Consider the following 22,656-nt stretch of genomic DNA (forward strand, 5'->3'; position numbering starts at 1 on the left):
TTTTCTTTGAAATAATTTGTATTAATGTCATCTTTTTATAATAAAGTAAGTAAGGAAATGGGAACTCATGGGTCACTCTTATCTATGACTTAATCTGTATCATCAAAGTTTCAGTCAGTACTGTGCTGGTTCTTGTTGAACTAGCTTGACTTGACTAAAAATACCACAAATCACATGCCAGTCCTACTATATGAGGATCACCAAGGTGAAGAGCTTTTTTGCCACTTTTAATGAGTGCTAGGAAGCCAGCTAAACAATAACTAAAATAAGTCTCATATTGTAAAACCAGATTTTATTGTATTTATTTATTTATTTATTTATTTATTTTGTGGTATGATGGCATGACCAAATAGTCTTGTGCTTCTGTGGAAGATGTCATCACAAGTTTACAGGAGAAAAACTCAGTTTGAGTTACTGGATGCATTGGATGTGTGATGTGTTGTGTTAATCTAGCATCTGGACTGCTTTTAAAAGTTTACAATTCTAATTTTAATGTTGTAGGCAGTTGTTACATTTTTGTAATTGCACAAGCTGTCCTTTTGTAAAGTGAAGATAGTTGTCGGACACCATAAACTATAAACTAATAATACTCATTTTTGTATTTTTCAGACCACTCAAGGACTGAGTTCTGTAGCAGATTTTTCTGCAATTAAAGAACTTGATACATTAAACAATGAAATAGTAGACCTGCAGAGGTAGGTAAAGGAGGAATAGTTTTGGTTGTCTTAGATTAAGTTATTCTTTGATGGTGTTCTAAACGCATAAGAAAAATCCTGAATGTAATAGACTGCTTTACTAGTACCAGTGGTGAGTATTTCTGTTAAAGGACTCTAGTATTGCATTGTTTAGCACTTCTGCTCTCTATTTGCTCATGTGAGTGCATTTAATAGCAGCAGCWCTGTGTCATGCCTTCTGGGCATGTGAGAGCACTGCATATCCTAGCATCACAAGATTGAAACCTCTCCCTTGTTCATCTCTGACAGACAGGAATAGAGCAAATTTTTGGGGTGTTGGACCCATGATACAGACTGGTGCATAGTGAACTTTTATTCCTGGGCTCCTAAAGGCTTTTTTCCAGTGGAGGCAGGGAAGTGAGACAGGAAAAATCAAGAAGTATACAGGGTAGAGAGTGGGGAGAAGGCAGTTTGCCTATGGACCTCTGCTAGGATTTTGATGGTGGTAAAGATGATGGTTATGTTCCTCTTGGTGAAATAAATGGTTGCACTAGGAAGAATGCTTTTTAATTTGAGATGTTCCAGTAATGGTTTTTAAGGTAATGAAGAAGAGGACTAAGAAAATTAAATTCATGAATGTTGTACAGTCCTTGCAGATACATTTCTTCAGTGATTTTGGTACTATCATAAATCTACTGTTGACTCTCTTTCTATAAAGAACAGTCAGTTAATTCTAGTATTTTTACATTGAGGATGCTTTGCCATGATGAAATTTGCCTGTCTTATTCACGTCATCGCTTGTAGGAATGACTTAATTTGGCAAGGTGTCAAAGCACAATCTGTTTCCTAAATATATAGATGTTTTTAACTTCAATGATTGCTTATTCTCTCTCTTATTACTCCCACTGTCTCTTCACTTCACCCTGCTTTGTTTTCCTCTGTCTTGTTTAGGTTGGTTTTGTGCCAGTTCTGGACTCATACATTTATTAAGTTGAAATTTGATTTACAGAGATCTGTGTTAATTTATCTGTATCTTAGAGGAAAATAGATCATTCACTAACATGAATTTTTAGATGAAACTTTTTTTACCAGGTGTACTTGCGGCCTAACATGCAAGCTAGTCTGTTTATATTTTAGTGGGTTTTATTTATTTCTTTCCCACTGTGAGGTATTGAATACCATGGCATTTGAATAGTCATTGTTTCCACTTCTTTATTGGCACATWTATTTGAATAGTTATTTAAGACACAGTTGGACAATGTTAGACTGTTTGCAGTATGCTTTGAAGATATGGTAAGGCAAATATTACTATGCTTTTAATTTGAGAAAAGAGAAACTTTCTTTTATATGATTTTAAGGCCCATAATAGAACTAGATTAATAATCTAGTTCTTAAGGCTTAAACCTGTATTTTAAACCAAAGTATAATGATGAAAGAGATTTGTGCTCTTTCACTGAGAACAACTGATAATCTGTCAATGTAATAAAGTGAATTGTGGTTCTAGTAAAAAAAATCTTTATTTTTTTGGAAGAAAATTAAAATTCTGATTGACTTGAAAAGCCTGTACCTGCTGTGGAAGGGTTATTTTGGTAGCAAARTAAATATTGCTGTTCTGTGTGTTTGCTAAGCAAGCACAGGTGGCAATGTCAGGGAACAGGAATGTCAGCAAATGTGGGTTTTATTTTTGGGGAAATCCATGTTTTTAAGTAGAACTGGTTATGTATGTTTCAAGCCTTAGTAGTTCTCTTACAGAAAGATAATTGAAACTTATATTCGTTCACTGTTAAACAAATATATTGTTCAGCTTTTTTAATGAATATGTAATAATGCTAGTCCATGACTCCACTGAGATGTATCCATGAGAGTTGCATTATGAGGCCCAGTAATGGAATATTGAATCCATTTTTGAAGCRCACATTAAAAAAAAAAAAAATCCCCACCCAACCTGAAATAGCAGAGGAGTTTCAGCAAATAGTATAATCAAAAGAATGATAGTATCCGGAAAATGTGGCTCTGAGAGACTGAGCAAAGAACTTGGACGATGTGTTTGTGGCTCATCAGTTCACAGGATGTAAATAGATCTGATAGCCAATAGTTCTTGAATCTAATTCAGTAAAAAACATAATATATAGAAGATGAAGCTTGAGAATCAAATGAGRAATAAAATGCAGAACACTTACTAGTGATTTGCCTAGGGATGTTATGCAATCTGCTTTATTTTAGCCTGTCAGCACTGCTGCTTTTTTCAGAAGGCTTCTAAATTCTGTTTCAGTTGCAGTGTATTTTTAGAAAGCTATCTGTGAAGCTTTTTTTGATCAGTATTGTGGGAGGCTAGACCAGATGTTCTTAATATTCCATTTGGGCCATAAAACCTCTTTTTGTTCCCCAGCAACCATGCTTTGCTTTTGTGCATTCAAAGCTAGCCATGATCCGCTAATGAGTTGGATTCTTCAACTTTAACAATACCACATTTCTCTCTAAGCATTCAAGTAGTTGAGCTTAATTTCGTACATCTCTCCAGAGCTGCTGTCCTTCATGTATGTGGGACAGCAACAGTTATACTGACTTACAAGCCAGTTTAAAAGGACCATAAAGCTGCCAAGTCAGTCTCTCAAAAGTAAGGAAATGTCTGTGTCCCCAGAAAAACAGGGCAACCTCTCCCTGCTAGACACTGACCTTTTTTTTCAAAGTTCAGAGATATACAGCTTCTTAGCAAAGYAGTGATATGAATTTGAATGTATGCTAGACGCTTTCTTCTAACCTCTGTCTTGGAATAATTGAGCTGTTGCAGCTGAAAAAGGTGGTGGGTGGGAAAGAAGGGGAGGAGAAGCTAGGCAAAGCCTAGACCTTTTCTTTCAGCATTGCGAAACTGAAGTACTGCAGTATGAATTTCCAAACTTAGAGAAGAAAGAATGTTAGGCAACTGTAAATGTMGATGATGCTATGATCTATGTCTCCAGTCGTCGGTCATTTATTATAGAAAAGAATTACGAATTTTTTTAGCTTTTTGTAGCTAGTGTGGTTGTGGTTCTAAGTGTTAGCAATGAATAAGTCTGGGCAGGGTTGTTTTATATTTGGCTTGAATGCATCAATGGACTTGAGACTATTCAACTGTAAGCTGTCATGAATGTTTGTAATACACTGAATCCCATTCACAAATGATTATGCTCCATTCACAAATTGGTATAAAATTCCTGGATTTACTCTGATTATTTGCTTGTAAATCATGAAGTGTCTGTGYCAGAGAAACTATCTTAGTTTTTTTGTTTTGTTTCTTAAGTAATTGCTTTTAATTTATTTGATATGAGGTTTTCCTGACCTGATYCCTATTAAAATATACAGGGAAATTGTGTTGCCTTCGTAAATTGATTAAAGTTGGTTGCAAGCATGCTTTGTTGGCAAGGTCAGCAGTTGTTTGGTTTCCTTTTATTTATTTATTTTTCTTTGAGTGCTGGTATGGTATGAGCCAGGAAATCTGTCGTATCCAGTAAGTCAATTATTTCTTGCTTTCTTTTTGGTTTTTCCAGTTGCTGAGCATTGCTTCAGGGGTATACCAGATAGTTTGTAAAAGAAATGGAGGCATTCAGAAGAATTAGTGAATTAAGTAGGTCTCTGTGTTGTCTTTTTTGAAACAAAGGTGTGTTTCTGTTTGGGAGWGAGTGGATATCTGTAAACTGTATACATTCAACTTACTTTCTTTTGCCCAAGACCACTGCTTGGGATTTTCTTGTTCTGTCTAATTCTTTCAATCTTTACAATTAATTGTTTGTTTGCATTTTGGCCCGTGTAAGCCAGCTGTGGGTGGGTCTGAAAGCCTGCTATTTGCTTGCTTATGTCCAGATTCCAAGGCTTTGGTACCCAACTTCTGCTGAAATAAAAAGGAAGTGGGCTTCGCCTCTGATACTCTCTTAGGCACTTCAGGGACAGTAGTATAGAAGAGTATATATAAAGGCGCACATACCTGCTTGTATTTCTGTTTTCTTTCAGTTCTTGTACCTTAACTGGAAAAAACAAAATAAAATGAGTATTTGTTTATTTAGTATAAGTCAATTATTCTGTCTTTTATCAGGAATAATACGCTTGAATATATGCTGTGCTTAACATGTGACTGAGAGGTTGAAAGTATTTTTTTCAACCTGACTTGTGTTTAGATCTGTCAAAGTGCTTTGCTGTGATTGAGAACCTTTGTTAACAGGGGGTTAGTGAAAACAAAAGCAATAGAACTTATTTCAGCTCTATATTGCAACATTTAAAATACCTAAGTAAAATTAAACAGCAAATACTGTTCTTGTGGGCACACTCTGCAAGTCACTCTTTAATCAGATACTAGAATAAACAAGAGTAGAATGTAATACATGTTATTTTTCAGGGCAAATGTTCATTTAAGCACAGTGACACCAGGATTTTTTTTTTTTTAATCTTGTCTTTGTATACAGCAGAATAAAGAGAACTTTCATAGAGCAGACCCACATGACTTTTGGGACAGAAATGGTCTATTTCTTTTTAGATAAGGGTAAATAATAATATTAACTTTATTAAATAATTTTGTATTGATTACCATGCTTTGACTATTAAAATACAGAGTTCCCTTAATTTTAATGATCTTTTAGTAATATCGTTTGATAGCTTCTCACTATAGTATTTCAATTAGATATGTTATGCTTACCATTATAACACAAATGTTAGTTTTTCACTATAGTATTTCAGTTAGATAAGTTATGCTTACCATTATAGCATAAATGTTAACTTTTAATGTTTTGATTTAATAATGAAATCATTAATAAAAGTAATCATCTACGTAGAGAATAATAGACTGATACAAAAGCTASTCTTATAACAGTAAAGCCTAGTGCTTTTCTGCACCTGTGAAAGAAAAAAAATGTATAATGTCCAGAGAAACACTTTTTTAATTAACAGAGACATTTCTGAGTTGTGGGGKTTTTTTTGCCCCTGTTTCTTAAAGCTGTTGTTATCTTTGACTGTCAAGAATTTATTGGTGATAATTCCCCTGTCAGCAGTAATCACTTTTAAGCTTGAATAAACATATGTAGGGACAGACTTGACATGACACAGCAAATAACTACGTATGGAGTGTCTAAACACATACTGATTATGGCAATCTAGTGTCTCTTCTGACTGGGCTTATCCGCAAACATATCTTAAATCTGATAGGCAAGGTTAATTAATCAGCTAATTTGGCCTCCTGGAAATGTTTTCTAGCTGTTTTCAGCACAGGAATTACTGTGTTTGCAAGGGTTAATGGATAGAATCTGATGCAATCCCTCCCACTTTTCCCAGCAGTTTTCATTAGGCAGCTGCTCCATAGCAACAGTGAGATCACTGAAGACGGTATTTCATTGATTTCTCTCTCCCGCCCCCTTCCATTTTTGAGCCATTCTTATCACTGAAGTGCGGTTGGGTGAAAAGACATATTTTTAATGCAGAACACTTATGTAGGCTTCCGTTTTGTAGAYAATTTGGGAAGCAGAAATCCCCTACATCTTTTCTGTGTTTAATGTTTCACTATGTATTTAAAGAGAGATACAGGTTTAGGAAGCTGGATAACTGTACCTGCTGTAGCTGATGTTCTTAAGTATTCTTGCATTGTTTGCTGGTCTTCTAGGGAAAAGAATAATGTAGAGCAAGACCTGAAGGAGAAAGAAGATACCATCAAACAGAGGACGAGTGAGGTCCAGGTAAAGAATTATTGCTCAGATACCTGATATTGAACCATGTGATGCTTTAATGGCAGCAGGATTACTGAATCTTAAGATCATATCACTTATTTAGTGGTGGCTAGAAAAAAAATTTTTAAGTGTATATTTTACATGAATGTTTGTTCGTGGGGATGTGTGTTTATTTATATAAATATGTGAGCTCTTAGGATGTGTAGCCTCTACGGAGTTTTAAATCAAAGCAAATGTATTTAATAGGTAATTAAAACTGAATAAGGCACTGATATTGCAAATTCGTAAACTCTTAAGTCTCTTAAGTGATCGAATTAAATGGACTTATATATGGCACTGTTTAAGTGACAATAATTGCCAGTTTGGGAGAACGATTTTGCCTCAAGTTAATTGTGCCAGAAGTAAGTGAATTAAAAAAAAWAAGATTTATTTGATATTTAATTAAAAGGATGATAGTGAACTTTCCAGAACATAAGGAAATCTGAATTTCAAGAGTATTTCAAATTAATTAAAAATTATGTACTCAACATCAGTGTTTAAGGTGCTAACAGACTAGCCCTGAATTAAATGCTGCAAAGCAGCATTTCAGTTAAATCATAAGCTGCAAAAGCAGCTGGTTTTGCTGCATTAAGAAAAAAAAATGTGAGTACTATCTGATCATCTAGGTTTATTTTAAGAATAGCAGTAGAAAATAAATTATTTAGTTAAAAGTAAATAATGCAAGGTTGCTGCATTTTACTTTCTGTCAGGAAAAAAAAMCAAAAAACAAAACTATGTGTTACCACTGTTGTGAATTTTGTGTTTGGCTATTTAATATTTTTCAAGCCTGGATGATAATTAATAGTGTGACCTTTTGGAAGATAATCCAATGCTGACCTGTTAGTCACAATGGCAGCCAGCTACAGAAACCGAAAAAATACATACAGAAGTTGCCCATRCCTGTGGCTATGCATTTCTGTACATGCATGTAGTGATCATTCCCCTCCCCATTATGCAGGTTACCTTTTCACATATTAAAAAGTCTTACTGGTGTTCTTGTTTGTGTATACAGAGTAATTTTGCTAGTTAGTCTGCTCTCGAATCTTTATGTGCCTTCATGTGAAGGTTGTTCTCTGGCATATTTTTCGTAAGAGGTATATAAAGCTAAATCAGAAGCTTTAGATCTAATTCCTGCTTTAGAAGGCCTAAAATGTTGCAGTGTTAGTGTGATCTGTGTGTATGTTTATCATCTAGTGTTTGAGAGTCAGCTGCATCACAGAATCAATGAAACTATTGTACCCAGAGCAGTGGAAGCAATTGTCATACGCTCTTAACCTCTTAGTGATCACACAAACTATTTGTCCCTTGTTAAATGTCAAGTTCTGTCAGTCTGCAGAGAAGGGACAGTCTGTTACTGGCTTCTCTGAGAAAATGACAAACCATCAGCATTAAATGGGATATGGCTGCAGTATTTTGGGGGCAGGTTTAGCTCAGTTCGTTAGAGCGTGGTGCTGCTAATGCCAAGGACATGGGTTCAATCCCYGTATGGGGCTACGCTGAGGGTTGGGCTAGATGATCTCCAAAGGTCCCTTCCAACCTTACCATTCTATGATTCTATTTATTTGAGCTGGTGGCCTTTTATCTCCTTACTCCTTAATATTGGAGGATCTGTTTGGTGAAACTTTCTRGAACTTCAGAAAATGTTGGTGACAGACTAAGAACATTTACATCATCCTTTTTCCTTCTATTTTTTTCTAATTGTGGCATTCTTAAAGATGTACAAAGCTACCGTGTTCTGATCCGCCACCTTGATAAGGCTGATTTAGTGGCATTTTTCTCCTGGGTTTGTGATATCAGGGTTACTTCCATGGACCCTAATTATAATCTCACAAATATCCACAACTTGTAACGAGTTGAACTAATTCTGTGAGAGGAAAAATGTGTTTTTTCTGTATAAAATATTTATTTACTATGTAAATAAAAAGCAAATGCGGAAATAGAGTTGCAGAGAAAACATGGTGCACTGCTGATTTAATAAAAATATCAACTCTTTAGTTGCAATGATCAAATGTTTTTTTTTCCCCTTTTTAGTAAAATTAGGTATAGAGAAACAAAAATTGAGGAGCTTCTAATGTACCATTTCCCTGACTTGATATGTAATTGGATCAGCATTCTCTCACAAATACAGGAGTAGTAATCTCAGATATTAAATGTTCTTTCAAAGTAGAGAACTTTGGGTTTTATAGAATTAATGTGTGACTAAAATGTTAGTTTTTGAACATACATCATGTAAAATCTTTAAATACCTTTACCTGGCTGTCCTCTTTTCCTCGTTTCCCTCACCCCAGTTCTGTCATTTACCAAGCTGCTTTGCTAGATGCAGATGTTGGAGCACAGTGCTCCTCAGCAGCTAGCCACTGCCTCAAGCAATGGGCTCCTGGCCACATCTGTGACGTTCTGATTGTCCATCTAGTACCTCACATGGATATATATGGCTTATCAGTCTAAATGTCAAGATTCAGAAATGAGTATTCATGGTATTTCCAGTGATTATGGCATATTCCCCATAATTTCACTTATATTAAGTCAAAAGGTCTGTTTTGCTTTTCGGTGGCACGTTAAAACTTTTGTAAAGAGATGTTTAGATCAAATGCATATGGTTAGTAAACAAAATATATGTTCAGATCTATGGAAGAATATATCTGCGTGTGACATCCTGTCTCAAGGCTGTTTTTCTCTCTGAAAGGTATTTCAGGATTAATAGTCTCCTTTCAAGGACCCCAGAACGCTCCTGATCTTTTCTTGTAGCCTTCTGATCTCCTTATTGGCCTGAGTTTCCTGAAAAACAGGCTTATGCTCTGAGTGCATCTCTCAGCACTGGGTTTTACCTATTCTTCGTTTGTTGCAGTGCACAAAGTCATTAGAAATTTATTAAAGACTGACTTCTCTGTGTGCCTACCAATTTGAAGGTTGTTAGTACTTGAATCATACCATTAAGAACAGTCTGGCAAGCTATTAAATTCATTGTTTATCCTTATGTGGAAATACAGATTTTTAGAGATTTCCTTGTCCTATACTACATTAGCATGGAGAGTTAGTGTGATTGTAAATATAATACAAAGATCACTATTACCATAAAAGTGCTATTTTTATACCATCTCAAATATATTAATTGCTTGAATATTGGATCTCATTSATGTTGAGTGGTAAGATACCTTTTGTCTGTGTGGAGGGTGTTATTTGAAACCAGAGATTAATTGGAGAGTTGCTTATTTTATGAAGATATGTATTTAGGTATTACCTCTAGTTCTGTACATTGTATCTACTCTGACCTATTTTTACTTCTGGGGCAGCCATGTGAATATGAATTTATTTCTGAGAGCTGTCAGATTGAGCCAGTGATCCTACTGCTGTGCCTAGGACAGATATTAGGATTCAAGGAGGATGTAGCAAGACTGGGGTGATCTACACTTGTGTATATGTAAATGTTTTTTAGAAGAAGAAAGAAAASTGTAAAAACTCTTTAAGCTATTACTTTTTTACCCTGATGCTTAGGTTGGGTATCAGCTGATAACTTGTTTCTCAAAGTGATTTAAAAGACAAATTTAACAAGACAGTCTCTCAATTAGCCAGGCCCCTGGCTGCTGTCAGAGCTGTGTGTGTGTGTTGATTTTTCATAGATTAGAAATAATCATTTAGTCTGACTACTGTACAACATCAGTCACACAATTTTAACTACTTGTTTCTTTACTGAACCTTATAATTTGTTTTTGAATTTTTCATAAAAGCCTCTACTTTTGATTTGAGAAYCTTAAGTATAAAAATATATAATGTTTCTTCAGATGTTCTGTCCCAGTTGTCACTTGTCTGGAGGTTCCCCACTTGCCTACTGTCTGACTGCTGCAGTGTGTGCCTATCTCTCTCCTGTGCAAAATCTGACAACATTTGGCTTTCTTGCCCTCCTGATTGGATGCGTCAACGCATGTGGATAAACTATCTCATTCACCAAAACAAATAACTAAAATGGGCAAGGAATCTCTAGCTTAGAACAACAGAATAATGTTTGTATCTAATCATAAATTCACTTCAGCTTTATTCTTATCATCCTTAATTTTCTTTAATCTTGATTCTCTCTCTCTCTCTCTCTCTCTCTCTCTCTCTCTCTCTGTGTGTTTTTTCTTTTTAAACTCTCTCATGAGTCTTCCTTAAATTACCGTATTTTCCTGAAAGGCTGCAATCTTTTCTTTTCTTCTAATACTTCTTTTGTATCAGCCTTTTTTAATCTCCTGTATTATCTCTTCCTCTTGACTGTTCTTTCCTCTTTTTGAATTCTTGTCTCTTTTCCCTGATGTTATCTCTGCAGTTTGTTAAAGTAAAGTATGGCCATTTCTGTTGCTCAGAAATGAAATAATTACCATATGGTGCCACTGATGTACTTAAAATACATGATACCTAGTTAAGATTCATATTTTCATGGATGGACTGTGGATTTCTTTCCAGTACTGTTCCTTGAAAGTAAGTTCTTGGGTAACTTGCACAAAATCAGRGGCAGGTAGGCAGAAGCTGTTGAAAGGGGTGCAATTTGGAGTGATAATGCACACAAACAATCATACAGAATCTCGTAATGGTTAAGACTGTAACAGGCCTCTGGAGGTCAARCTAGGTCACCTAGAGCATGTTGCACAGGATTGTGTCCAGGTGGGTTTTGAGTATGTCCAAAGGAGACTCCACAACTTCTCTTGAGTAACCTGTTTCAGGGCACACTTGTTACTCTCACAGTAAAGAAGTTTTTCCTTATATTCAGGTGGAACTTCCTGTGTTTCAGTTTGTGCCTGATGGCAATCTGACTTGTCAMTTGGCATGACTGAAAAAGAATGTTGCCCCATCCTCTTGTGACACTCTTCCATAAGGTATTTGTAGACATTGATAAGATTCCCCCCTCAGTCTTCTCCAGGCCAAATGGGCCCAGCTCTTGCAGCCTGTTCCTTGTAGGGCAGGTGCTYCAGCCCTCTGATCATATTTGTAGCCCTACACTGGACTCTCTCCAGTAGCTCGAAGTCTCTCTTGTGCTGGGGAGCCCAGAACTGGACACAGCACTCGAGATGAGGCCTCCCCAGGGCTGAGTAGAGGGGCAGGATCACCTCCCTCGACCTGCTGGCAGCACTCTTCCTAATGCACCCCAGGATACCACTGGCTTGGCCACAATGGCACATTGCTGGCTCATGGTCAACTTGTCATGCACCAGCACWCCCAGGTCCTTCTCTGCAGAGCTGCTCTCCAGCAGGTCAGCCCCCAGCTTGTACTGGTGCCTGGGGTTATTTTTCCCTAGGTGCAGGACTCTGCACTTGCCCTTGTTGAACCTCAGGAGGTTCCTCGCTGCCCAGCTCTCCAGCCTGTGCAGGTCTCTCTGAATGGCAGCACAGCCCTCAGGTGTGTCAGCCACTCCTCCCAGCTTGGTATCATCAGCAAACTTGCTGAGGAGGCTCTCTGTCCCCTCAKGCAGGTCATTGATGAATAAGTTGAATGAGACTGGCCCCAGTACTTAACCCCTGGGAGATACTGCTAGCTACAGGCCTCCAACTAGACTGCAGCACTGATGACAACCCTCTGAGCTCTGCCTTTCAGCTAGTTCTCAGTCCACCTCACTGTCTGCTCATCTATCCTGTGTTTCCTGAGTTTATCTAGGAGGATGTTACGGGAGACAGTGTCAAAAGCCTTGCTGAAGTCAAGGTACACAACGTCCACTGCTCTCCCCTCATCTACYCAGCCAGTCATTCCATCATAGAAGGCTATCAGATTGGTTAAGCAGGATTTCCCCTTGGTGAATACATGCTGGCTGCTCCTGATCACCTTCTTTTCCTCCATTTGTCTGGAAATGACATCCAGAATGAGCTGTTCCGTCACCTTTCCAGGGATGGAGGTGAGGCGGACTGGCCTGTAGTTTCCTGGGTTGTCATCCTTGCCCCTTTTGAAAACAGGAATGATATTGGCTTTCTTCCAGTCCTCAGACACCTCTCCAGTTYTCCATGACCTTTCAAAGATGATGGAGARKGGCCTGGCAACAACATCTGCCAGCTCCCTTAGCACTTGCAGGTGCATCCCATTGGGGCCCATGGATTTGTGGGGTGTCAGGTTTGCCTAAATGATCTCTAACTGATTCTTTTTGACCAAGGAAGTCTTCCCTTCTCCAGACTTTCTCTCTTGTCTCCAGACTCTGTGATTGCTGAGGCTGGCCTTAGGAGTGAAGATTGAAGCAAAGAAGGCATTCAGTAACTCTGCCTTCTCTGTATCTTTTGTCACCAGTGCACCCATCCCATTCAGCAGTGGGCCTATGTTTTCCTTAGTCTTCTTTTTCTCATGTACTGAAGAAGCGCTTCTTGTTGTCCTTTACATTCATTACCAGATTTAATTCCAAATGGGCCTTAGCCTTTCTTATTGAATCCGTGCATACTCTGACAGAGTTCTTATATTCCTCCTGAGTGGCCTGTCCCTTTTTCTGTATTCTGTGTACTTTCTTCTTTGGTTTGAGTTTTGCCAGGAGCTCCTTGCTAATCCATGTAGATCTCCTGCTCCCTTTGCTGGACTTACTGCTCTTGAGCTTAGGGGAAGTGATGCTTGAATATTAACCAGGTCTCTTGAACCTCTCTTCCTTCTAGTGTCCTAACCTATGGGATTCCTCCAAGCAGTTTTCTGAAGAGGCCAAGTTTGCTCTCCTGAAATCTAGGGTTGTGATTCTACTCATTGCCTTGCTTCCTCCTTGTAAGATCCTGAACTCTACCATCTCATGGTCACTGTACCTTTGGATATGTATTTAGTGGGGAAAGGAGCACAATAAAAGACTTCTATTATTATCAAGGAACTCAGTAAATTAGTATATTAACATATTGCTAAAATATAGGAGAAAGATGATGTAGCAGCATGAACAAGGAAGCTTTCTAAATTAAAAATGGAAACCTGATCCTCTTAATGGGTGAAACATTAATCTCTTTATATATCTTCAATCTGCTAGTGAGATTCCTCTTAAAGAAAAATCAAATAACCTGTTTGTGTCTCAGAATACAAACCTAAAATACTTGCTTTTCTGATGTGTTATAAATTTTAGTCTTTGAAAGATATGTTCTTACTTTGTTGAAATCTGAAGTATTGGTACTGCAATTTATACTACAGAATTACTATAAAGCTTAGTGGTCTAAAGAGGGAGAGGAAAAAGCACCAAACCCAAAGCAAATCTGTTTTATTACAGGATCTACAAGATGAAGTGAAACGGGAAAGCAATAATCTACAAAAGCTGCAATCTCAGAAACAGGAAGCACAGGAGATCCTTAATGATCTTGATGAGCAGAAGGCTAAGCTAGAAGAGCAACTTAATGATATCAGGCAGAAGTGTGCAGAGGAGGCCCATTTGGTAAGACCTAGTGGCTCAGACCCGTGCCAAAGTAAATACCTGAGTTTGAAGAACGTAGTCTTGCAGTGTCTTACCATTAAGGAAAGAGAAAAAACTTTTAAGAATATACCATAAATTTTTGAATTTTGTGACTAGCAGAGAGTAAGTTGTTCATTTCAGCGACTTCCTAGTTTAGTATGGGTGTGCCACTAATATAGTGAGAACTATAAGAGTGTGTGCAAACTATAAATGTAATCAGAAGCACTTGTGGGACTCCTTTTCTTTTCTTTTTTTTTCCTGCTGGTTCTCCTAAAAATATCATCTTAGGATCATACTTTTTTTTTTTCTTTTTTCTTCCCACTAATATAAATCTACAGTATTTCCTTGTGGTATAAAATGATGATTCCAATATCAGAAATATCCATTTTGATTAGGAAAAAAAATGGAATAGCATGATCTCGTTGATGCCGATAGGGAATTAACCTTTTCTTCAGATATGATTTATAATGTTCATGTTAGCTGTGAGGTTTTCTTTAGTTATTTTTCTTTGCATTTTATAGTCATAAATAATAGTTTTTGCAGGATGTGTTATGTGTTTTTTGAGATTTGGCTTTGAAATACTTGCTCATGCTTCAGATTGCTGTGCTAAAGAGTGAAATAACAAGCCAGGAATCAAAGATTTCAGCATATGAAGATGAACTAACCAGAGCTCAAGAGGAGCTGAGTCGCCTGCAGCAAGAAACTGCAGAGCTTGAGCATTGCATAGAGTCTGGAAAAGCACAGCTGGGACCTCTTCAGCAACATCTGCAGGATTCACAACAGGAAATCAATTCAGTAAGGCAATCTGAAAAACAAACATTTCAGTTGACAACCTTGTGTGTGTGTGTGTAGGTTTGTTTGTTTTTAAGGAGAAGTGTTACCTTTTCTTTCCTGCTGTTTGTTCATGTCTTTCAGTTGCTTTCACAAATGTGTTTTGTGCTAATGGTTGTTAAGATTTTTAGAGGCTGACTCAAGTCACTTGAGTGACTTTCTCCAAGTTTTGATAATAAAAAGGGATTAATTCATTATACTTAATTTGTCGTAATGTAATGAATGAGAAATGGATAATACTCATTTAAATTCACTATGTCCAGTAGTTATCAAAGCTTTGTTTCCTCAGCCATGGCCGGGGACATACTCTCTGCCATTCCTTTAGTTGATATGATTTCAACATAAAAATTCCCAATAATGTTTCCTTTGAGCATTGTTAAATGAAGAGAGTAAACTGAATGTAAGAATAAATTGGATTGAGACTAGATACTTAAAAACAGAGATGACTGCACTGGGTTTTGTGCATGGAACTGTACTTTGAAGTGWCTGCTGTCACATTAAAGGAACATTTTAGCTCCTATATACAGTAAGTGATGCATTAGCTTGCATGTTCTTTCCTTACCACTCCTTTTTCTTATTCTGACTGTTTTCTAATACATTAGCCAGAGTCCTTATTTTCATTGTCATTTTTAATGCCATTCTATTAATTTTGAACCCTAGAAAATGTTGGGGGTTTTTGGTCATTTCATAGACTTCATGTATATAATTTGCTAACAAATTGTTGCAACAATTTGTTAATTTGTGAAAAAGTTGATTATCAGGAAAAGAGGCAAATGCAACAAAGTGTTTTGCTAAAACTTCTACTGTTCATGAGAGAACAGTTTTTTTTTCCTGCTGAAAAGATTTATAACGTATTCATAATTTCAAAAATTTTGTATGAGATGTAGAGACTACGAAGCAAAAAAATGGATTTTCCATTTTTTCATCAGAGGTAGAGAAAATTGTGCTGTTTCAATATTTCTGCATATTAGCAAGAGGTACCTGAGATGGACAGATTTGAGGCAGTTATTGTAAGTGATTGGTTACATTTATCTATACCAGATTGGCAAAATATTTTATGTATACTAAAACCCCTTTTTTAGCTTTTTGGATGAGTGTTTTTTTATTGTGACTCTTGATTTTATTGCTCTTGGCTCACAGACAGGCTCAACAATAGGTACTTTGCTGCTGTAGGCAAGATTCGATAATGGTTGATCTGCGGTCAGTGCATTTGAAAGATAGCAGATGTTTTCTTTGCTGCTGCCTGATTCCCGTGTGATATGGGCAAAGCAATGAAAACCCTTTTTATGAATTTAGTTTCAAGGGGATTTAGGTTCTCAACCTTTAGGTGGCCGACTTAGAAATCAGTGAGATTTAGACACTGAAATATCTTCATCTGAACCATSTTCTCTCTTCTGCATAATCTGTTAAATTTAATAGTTCCTTCATAACTCACTGCATGGTTGTACATGTAAATGTTTGCAAAGCCCTGTTACATGTGTTGGTGAGGTAAGAATATGTGGATGTAGCTGTCTGCTTAGGAAGATTCACTGTGGATTTTGTAGAAAAATCGTGGAAAGAGATAATGAATTTGTAATTATCTTTCTTGGAAGATGAGAATTCTGATAAGGCAGCCTTCTTCATTTACAGAGTTTAAAGCAATTGTAATCCCGTAATTGTAAAAACCTGGGGGGAAAAAAAAGCTTTGCAACTCTCCTTATGAATTTGAGTGGAAAAAAAGCAACAGATTTTGATGTTGTTGGTGATTATCTGCTTCCTTGGCAGTAAGAAGGTTCTCAGAGCTGTCCTTCAACTAAATTAAATCTCTTCTAAGTCAGATCCGTGCTCATCTCAAATTTATCATTTGATTTGAAATAACACAGTTTTGTTGTTGTTATTTTGTTTTGGAAAATAATTTCGTATTTATACCTTTCTCTTTCCATTTRAGATGGTCATATATTAGCTTCTGTGAGCTGACATACTAATAGGTATACATTTATTTCTGTTGACAGGTACAAACGAAACTTCTTGAGCTGAAAGAGTTGGAAAATAACCAGTTTAGTTGGCACTCTCAGCCACGTAATATACTCGTTAATGGAACTGCGGATCATTCTAGTCTTAGCAACAGCAGCAGTGAAACTGCTAACCTTAATGAGAATGCTGAAAGGGARAGTTTAGCAGAAGATGAACAAATAAACAATACATCTCCAGTGAGTAAAGTGGCCTACTTTCCCTGTTTGTTCATGATGTAATGCAGATGTGAAGTTGGAATACATTAAAAATGGACCAAGACTGATTGTGTTGTGTTTTTAAACACCTGCACAAGTAATGTTACTTTGAGGAACTATATTGCRTTGATCTGAAAGTTGATTATCAGGAGAGGAGGCAAATTTCACTTGGATGGAAAGTGGTAACAGGGCTTTTTGCTTTGGAAACAAATGTATAAATTTTTAAGCTTAATAGTGGAATTGATGTTAAAGGAGAACACGGTCTCCATCTCATGCAACAAGAACAGAAAGAGGAATAATATGGAARATCTGTCCTGCTTAATGAATGTCCTTCCTTTATGTCCAAATAGATTTTTTTTTTTTAAGTATCTTTGAAATATTTCAGTATGTTCTATAATAATTATGAATTTCTTGAGGTAGAATATACTTTATTTTTAATTCTTTGATAGGAAGAATGGCATACATAGCAGATAGTAGGGTCTTCTTGTTTTTTTAATATATGCAGAATTGCTTTTATTCTTATGTAGATAAGAAATAGTCCTGAAACAATAGAAGCTGTTGTGGAAGAAGAGAAAGAAACCTCAGCTGCAGCTGCTACAAAAAAAGTGAGTTTTTCCAGATTTGATGGAGAGAGAACTTAAACTAAAATCATTGTTAAATTTTTTTCAGGTTTGCATCTTGTCAGTTACTTAGATGATGGCCACAGACTGGCACAGAAATCAAATTATCATTTTCTTACAGTTTTTAATTGGAGTATGATGTCATAAAAACATTATATAGCAAATTGTAGTTGAGAAATATTTTGGATGCCCATTGATGAATTTTATAGAATTCCAGTTGCTTTGTTTGTTAACATTTAATAGTTTCTTAAAGCTAAAAAGAAAGACGTGAGATATGTGTTTTCCCTCCTCTGCACCTTAAAAATTTCATACTTCTCTTGCTATTTTTACACTACCCAGGAAGATCCGTTTGATGCTGAATCTCATCCATTACCTGATCTAGTTTCTGAAGCCAGCCTAGACTTCTTTCAATCTGACCCTTTTATTGGTAGTAAGTAAACTTTTTAAAGTATGGATTTGCAGAAAGTTGTTTTGTCTAAACGTATATTTGTCAGACTAATCTAGACCTTAGAACTGGTCTTTTTAGAATAAACGTGAAGATGATGGAATGACAGGATTGTGGAACCAGTAGCCTCACAAAACCATAAATAAGGGTCCCAGGGTGTTTTCGCCTTCTTTTGTCTGCACTTCCCTGTTAGCTGTGAGCATTGCACTTTTCTCACACAGTAGTTTTCCTGCACTGCACTTCCTCAGTATTCCCCCACCCTGCCCCTGAGGTTGCATTTGATATCAAAGGTACAGGCTAACTTGTGATGCATTTCATGTCACTCATCTAATTTACAGCACAGATCACAAACAGCTCAACTGAGGCTTCAGTGAGCTGTGATATGGGGAGGGTGTGGGTGGCTGAGAATGAATGGCTGTGGCCTATTTACGGTGAGTTTGGCACTCAGAAAAAGGTATGTGGAACTGCACCATCTGTTCATCTTGTGCAAGTGCTGTGCTTTATTTTAAGAACTCCACACTTAGGAACGCTGTGCTCTGATTTTGTCAAAAGGAGTGGTCTGCATGGACACACTTGGAGTGTGGGAGAAGAGGAGTTAATTTGGATTAACTGCTAGAGCAGATGTTTTAAGCCACATTAATATGCCTTGACATACTTTCAGAATCAAGATGGTCTAATCAGTTTAGCTCAGATTGCTTCAGAAGGAAAATAAACTAAATTTACTTAGAATGGCTTGGCTTCTGAATGTATGTCAGTGTGCAGGTTTAATACTTTTAAATACATAAATTTAWCTGTAATTTAAAACACTTTTAGCTTGAATGCCTCCATGCAGATTTCAATTATGTGTTTAGATTTACATGGTGTTACTTACAGCCAATACACAGCCTTTCTTTCAGAGGAGAAAGGTATGTCTGTTAGTAGTCAGTCTTTGGGCTTTATGTGCTCTGTATGTTCAGGGATAGGTGCCTATAGCTAGGAGTTAATATGTCCATGTGGCATTAGGGAGTATGACTGATGCAACTGGGACAATGTTGCCAGTACAGAAAAGAACACCTAAAATTAGGAGCTACCATCCATGGTGTCCATGAGAATTACCAGATCTGGGACTAAGCTTCTATCGGTGGTTAACCTCGGTTACTGTGGTGGTAAATACTGCACAATGTGCGTGTTTACTAATGATAGCCACACAGATGCATCTTTGAAATGGCTTCTTTAGTGTGTACTTTATGGTAGTGATAAGCTACTTGATGAAAACTTGTTTTGTCTAACACCAGCTCTTGCAGTTCTGCTGAAATTAGTGAAGCTACTCCTCTGAGTAAATGTTGCTAAATTCTAGTTGGAGAAATGAGTTTTTATCCTCAGAGACTTCATCCCAGTATGTTTTATGGTTTTAAAAAAAGCTACAGGTTGCTTTTTTCCTTCTTTTTTAAAAAGGCGATCCCTTCAAAGATGACCCTTTTGGGAAAATTGGTAAGTAACTTTTTAACTTTTAATGTCTGTTTTTCTAGATGATTTGTGTAGAGGAGTATATGGGAAAAGTGTGTTGCCACTTTCAATGTGAAAAAGATGGAAGTGACCTGAAAATTGCCTTAGCATGGATAAACAGTAGTAGCAGTTGTACTACTACTTGTATTAAACCTCTCCACAGAAGCACATTCTGTGTGGACTTCTCTTTTGCTATTGGAAATATCCTGAGTTGTGATTTATGTCAGAAGGTGGCGAACAGAAGGCACCAATCTCCTGCTCCCTATTTTGTATGCAAATAAGCAGGTCTGTACTCTTAAAGGCTCTCAATTTAGCAACTTTCTCTAGCACTAGATATTTAAAAAGGTAGAAAGTCTCAATTTAGTCTGGCTATTTGGGCTATRTATCATTGCATTATTTACTTGGTCCTGAATGACCTTACTGATGGCAAAAGCAAAACGGACTGTAAGAAAGCTATAGCAAAATAACATTGTGTACCAAGCACCAAATAAGAAAACAGCAGCTGTATTTGGAGGATTAAGAGGAGGAGGGTAGGAGAGTTCTGAAAAACATTAGCTTTTGTAAAATATTGCTTGCGGGGTGAGGCGGGAGGGAATGTATAAAGAACCTATGTTTTCAAATGGTTCCAGAACTGAACCACTGATGCTATCCAGAATTTCCATGATGTGCAGAAAATGTTGGCTTGYCCAATGTTTTGAATCATAGAATACAAGTTATTTACAGGAGAACCTCATGCTTCAAAGATGTTTGGTCCTAACTGTGTCACCTTTCTGCAGTATGAAATAAGCAATACAAAATGTTTTTTTTTTAATATTTCTGCTAGCTTTATTTAGCTTAATATCTTAATGAGATGTTTACTTCTTTAGATCCTTTTGGTGGTGATCCTTTCAAAGGCTCTGATCCTTTTGCTGCTGACTTTTTCAAACAATCCTCCACCGATCCTTTTATGACTGCAGGCACTGATCCATTTAGCACTGCAAGCAACAGCAGTAGTCTCTCAGTAAGTTTGATAGCACACCTCTTAGTTTATTTTGTCTCAATTATATAAAAGGAATTATGTTGTGCATTCGGTCATACTTAGAAATGCTGATACTCCGAAATCATACAGATAACAGGTAYCTCCAGCTCCCTTGCTTGTCTATTTTTCTGTCCTACTTTCTAGAAATAGTCGCAAATGAAATTAAAATAAAAGCACTTTTAAATGCTTCAGTGTGGAGCATCACTGCGCTTCAAATTAGAATGTTTGAAGAAAGTAAACAACCCTACTGGTAGCTGGTGGAATTTACTAACGATTGAATGAAACCCAAGATTAATCTCACCAGGTTATACTTAGACATTGCTTACCTGCTTATTGTACAGGAACGTAAATCATGAATTCTTGGTTGTATTTCCATATTTGAGGGGTGGAAAAATGCATAATCTCTTATCTTAAAATCTTTGTTCACATATACAATGAAGAACATAGTATATTTAACTTGACCTTTTTTAGCTGCTTGTACTAAACATTAGCATAAGATTAGTACTTTATTTTAAAACCTCTTATATTGAAATAAATCRGGATTGTATTCTTAGGAAGCTTTTTAAGTTGAAAAATTTTCCTCCAAAGAAATTTTTTGTTTTAGACAGAAATACTGAAGAAAGATGACCCATTTGCTCCTGGTGGAACAACTGTTACTGCATCAAACGATCTAGGTAAAGGTAAACTATATACATCAAATGCTTTAGGTTTTATTTTTATTTGCTTTTGATTATTTTTGTCATTAGGCTTTTGACTGTGAATTCACAGTAGGACCATTTTAGGGATTACATTGTACTTGATAAGAAAATTCGGACAATGCAAGGGCATAAATTTAGTGGGGGGAGTGCTTTTTGGTTTTGCAGAACAAAATGGTGGTGTTATCCATAGCACTTATCACTGAAGACTGTTTCTGTAAAAATGTTCCTTGCCCTACCTGAAACTGGTAAAATATCCTGACCTAAGAGTTTGAAAAGTTTGAATGGTTTGTAATCATAGAATTGGTAAGGTTGGAAGGGACCTCTGGAGATCATCTACTCCAACCTCCCTACTCAAGCAGGGTCACCTAGAGCATGTTAGACAGGGTTGCATCCAGGCAGACCTTGAATATCTCCAGAGAAGGAGACTACACAACCTCCCTGGGCAACCTGTTCCAGTGCTCCGTCACTCTCTGAGAAGAAATTTCCCCTCGCRTTCAGGTGGAACGTCCTGTGGTTCAGTTTTTGCCCACTGCCTCTTGTCCTGTCACACGGGACAACTGAAAAGAGTTTGTCCCCATCCCCTTGACACTCTCCCTTCAGGTACTTAYACACATTGATAAGATCCCCCCTCAATCATCTTTTCCCCAGCTGCGAGAGCTGGGCCTCTTCAGCCTGTTCCTCATAGGGCAGATGCTCCAGCCCTCTGATCATCTTTGTAGCCCTACGCTGGACTCTCTCCAGTAGCTCGAAGTCTCTCTTGTGCTGGGGAGCCCAGAACTGGACACAGCACTCGAGATGAGGCCTCCCCAGGGCTGAGTAGAGGGCAGGATCACCTCCCTCGACCTGCTGGCAGCACTCTTCCTAATGCACCCCAGGATACCTTTGGCCTTCCTGGCCACAAGGGCACATTGCTTTCTCGGTCAACTTGTCATGCACCAGCACACCCAGGTCCTTCTCTGCAGAGCTGCTCTCCAGCAGGTCAGCCCCCAGCTTGTACTGGTGCCTGGGGTTATTTCTCCCTAGGTGCAGGACTCTGCACTTGCCCTTGTTGAACCTCAGGAGGTTCCTCTCTGCCCAGCTCTCCAGCCTGTGCAGGTCTCTCTGAATGGCAGCACAGCCCTCAGGTGTGTCAGCCACTCCTCCCAGCTTGGTATCATCAGCAAACTTGCTGAGGAGGCTCTCTGTCCCCTCATCCAGGTCATTGATGAAAAAGTTGAGCAATTTCCTCCCATTAGGGCTGTATTTTGGCATTTCATATTACTTTAAGTAACATAGCAGATAGCTTTGTATTACTTGAGATCTCAGACAGAGTAACTACTTGATCAGGACTTCTGAGTATTTAAAGTTTTGCTTCTTTGCTTTGCTGTGATCCTCTCTTAACTGACAGTTAAAGATGTTTTGGAGAGGAATCTGAAATCTTGTAGTTAATAGTTGTTGATTTGAGCATGCTGTCAATTTCACCTGACAGGTAGTAATCCAAAACATGCATTCATGTATGATTTCCTATTGTAAGCCTGCTCAATTTAACTGCTTAAAAAAAAGTAGTGTTTTCTAGTGACACATTAAGTGAGTACATGCAAAGACTGCAC

The 22,656-nt window shown here is 37.5% G+C and overlaps 1 protein-coding gene across 7 annotated transcripts in view; it reads left to right on the forward strand.

The window, feature by feature from the left end:
• EPS15 (epidermal growth factor receptor pathway substrate 15) overlaps positions 1 to 22,656 on the forward strand; it is a 55,608-nt gene that overhangs the window by 24,396 nt on the left and 8,556 nt on the right. For 5 of the 7 annotated variants that reach the window (XM_085308045.1, XM_085308047.1, XM_085308049.1 and 2 more), the window contains exons 12-21: positions 610 to 695; positions 6,298 to 6,370; positions 13,584 to 13,745; positions 14,361 to 14,558; positions 16,586 to 16,783; positions 17,329 to 17,406; positions 17,761 to 17,851; positions 19,301 to 19,336; positions 20,218 to 20,351; positions 20,974 to 21,049. In XM_085308045.1, the coding sequence (XP_085164171.1) occupies positions 610 to 695; positions 6,298 to 6,370; positions 13,584 to 13,745; positions 14,361 to 14,558; positions 16,586 to 16,783; positions 17,329 to 17,406; positions 17,761 to 17,851; positions 19,301 to 19,336; positions 20,218 to 20,351; positions 20,974 to 21,049 (1,132 nt within the window). The remainder of the gene's footprint in view (positions 1 to 609; positions 696 to 6,297; positions 6,371 to 13,583; positions 13,746 to 14,360; positions 14,559 to 16,585; positions 16,784 to 17,328; positions 17,407 to 17,760; positions 17,852 to 19,300; positions 19,337 to 20,217; positions 20,352 to 20,973; positions 21,050 to 22,656) is intronic. The other 2 variants (XM_085308046.1, XM_085308048.1) reach the window with 1 other exon arrangement.

Source organism: Rhea americana, unplaced genomic scaffold (genome assembly GCF_003343005.1).
Source record: "Rhea americana isolate MKP2758 unplaced genomic scaffold, rheAme1 scaffold_27, whole genome shotgun sequence".
Taxonomy (NCBI): Eukaryota; Metazoa; Chordata; class Aves; order Rheiformes; family Rheidae; genus Rhea; species Rhea americana.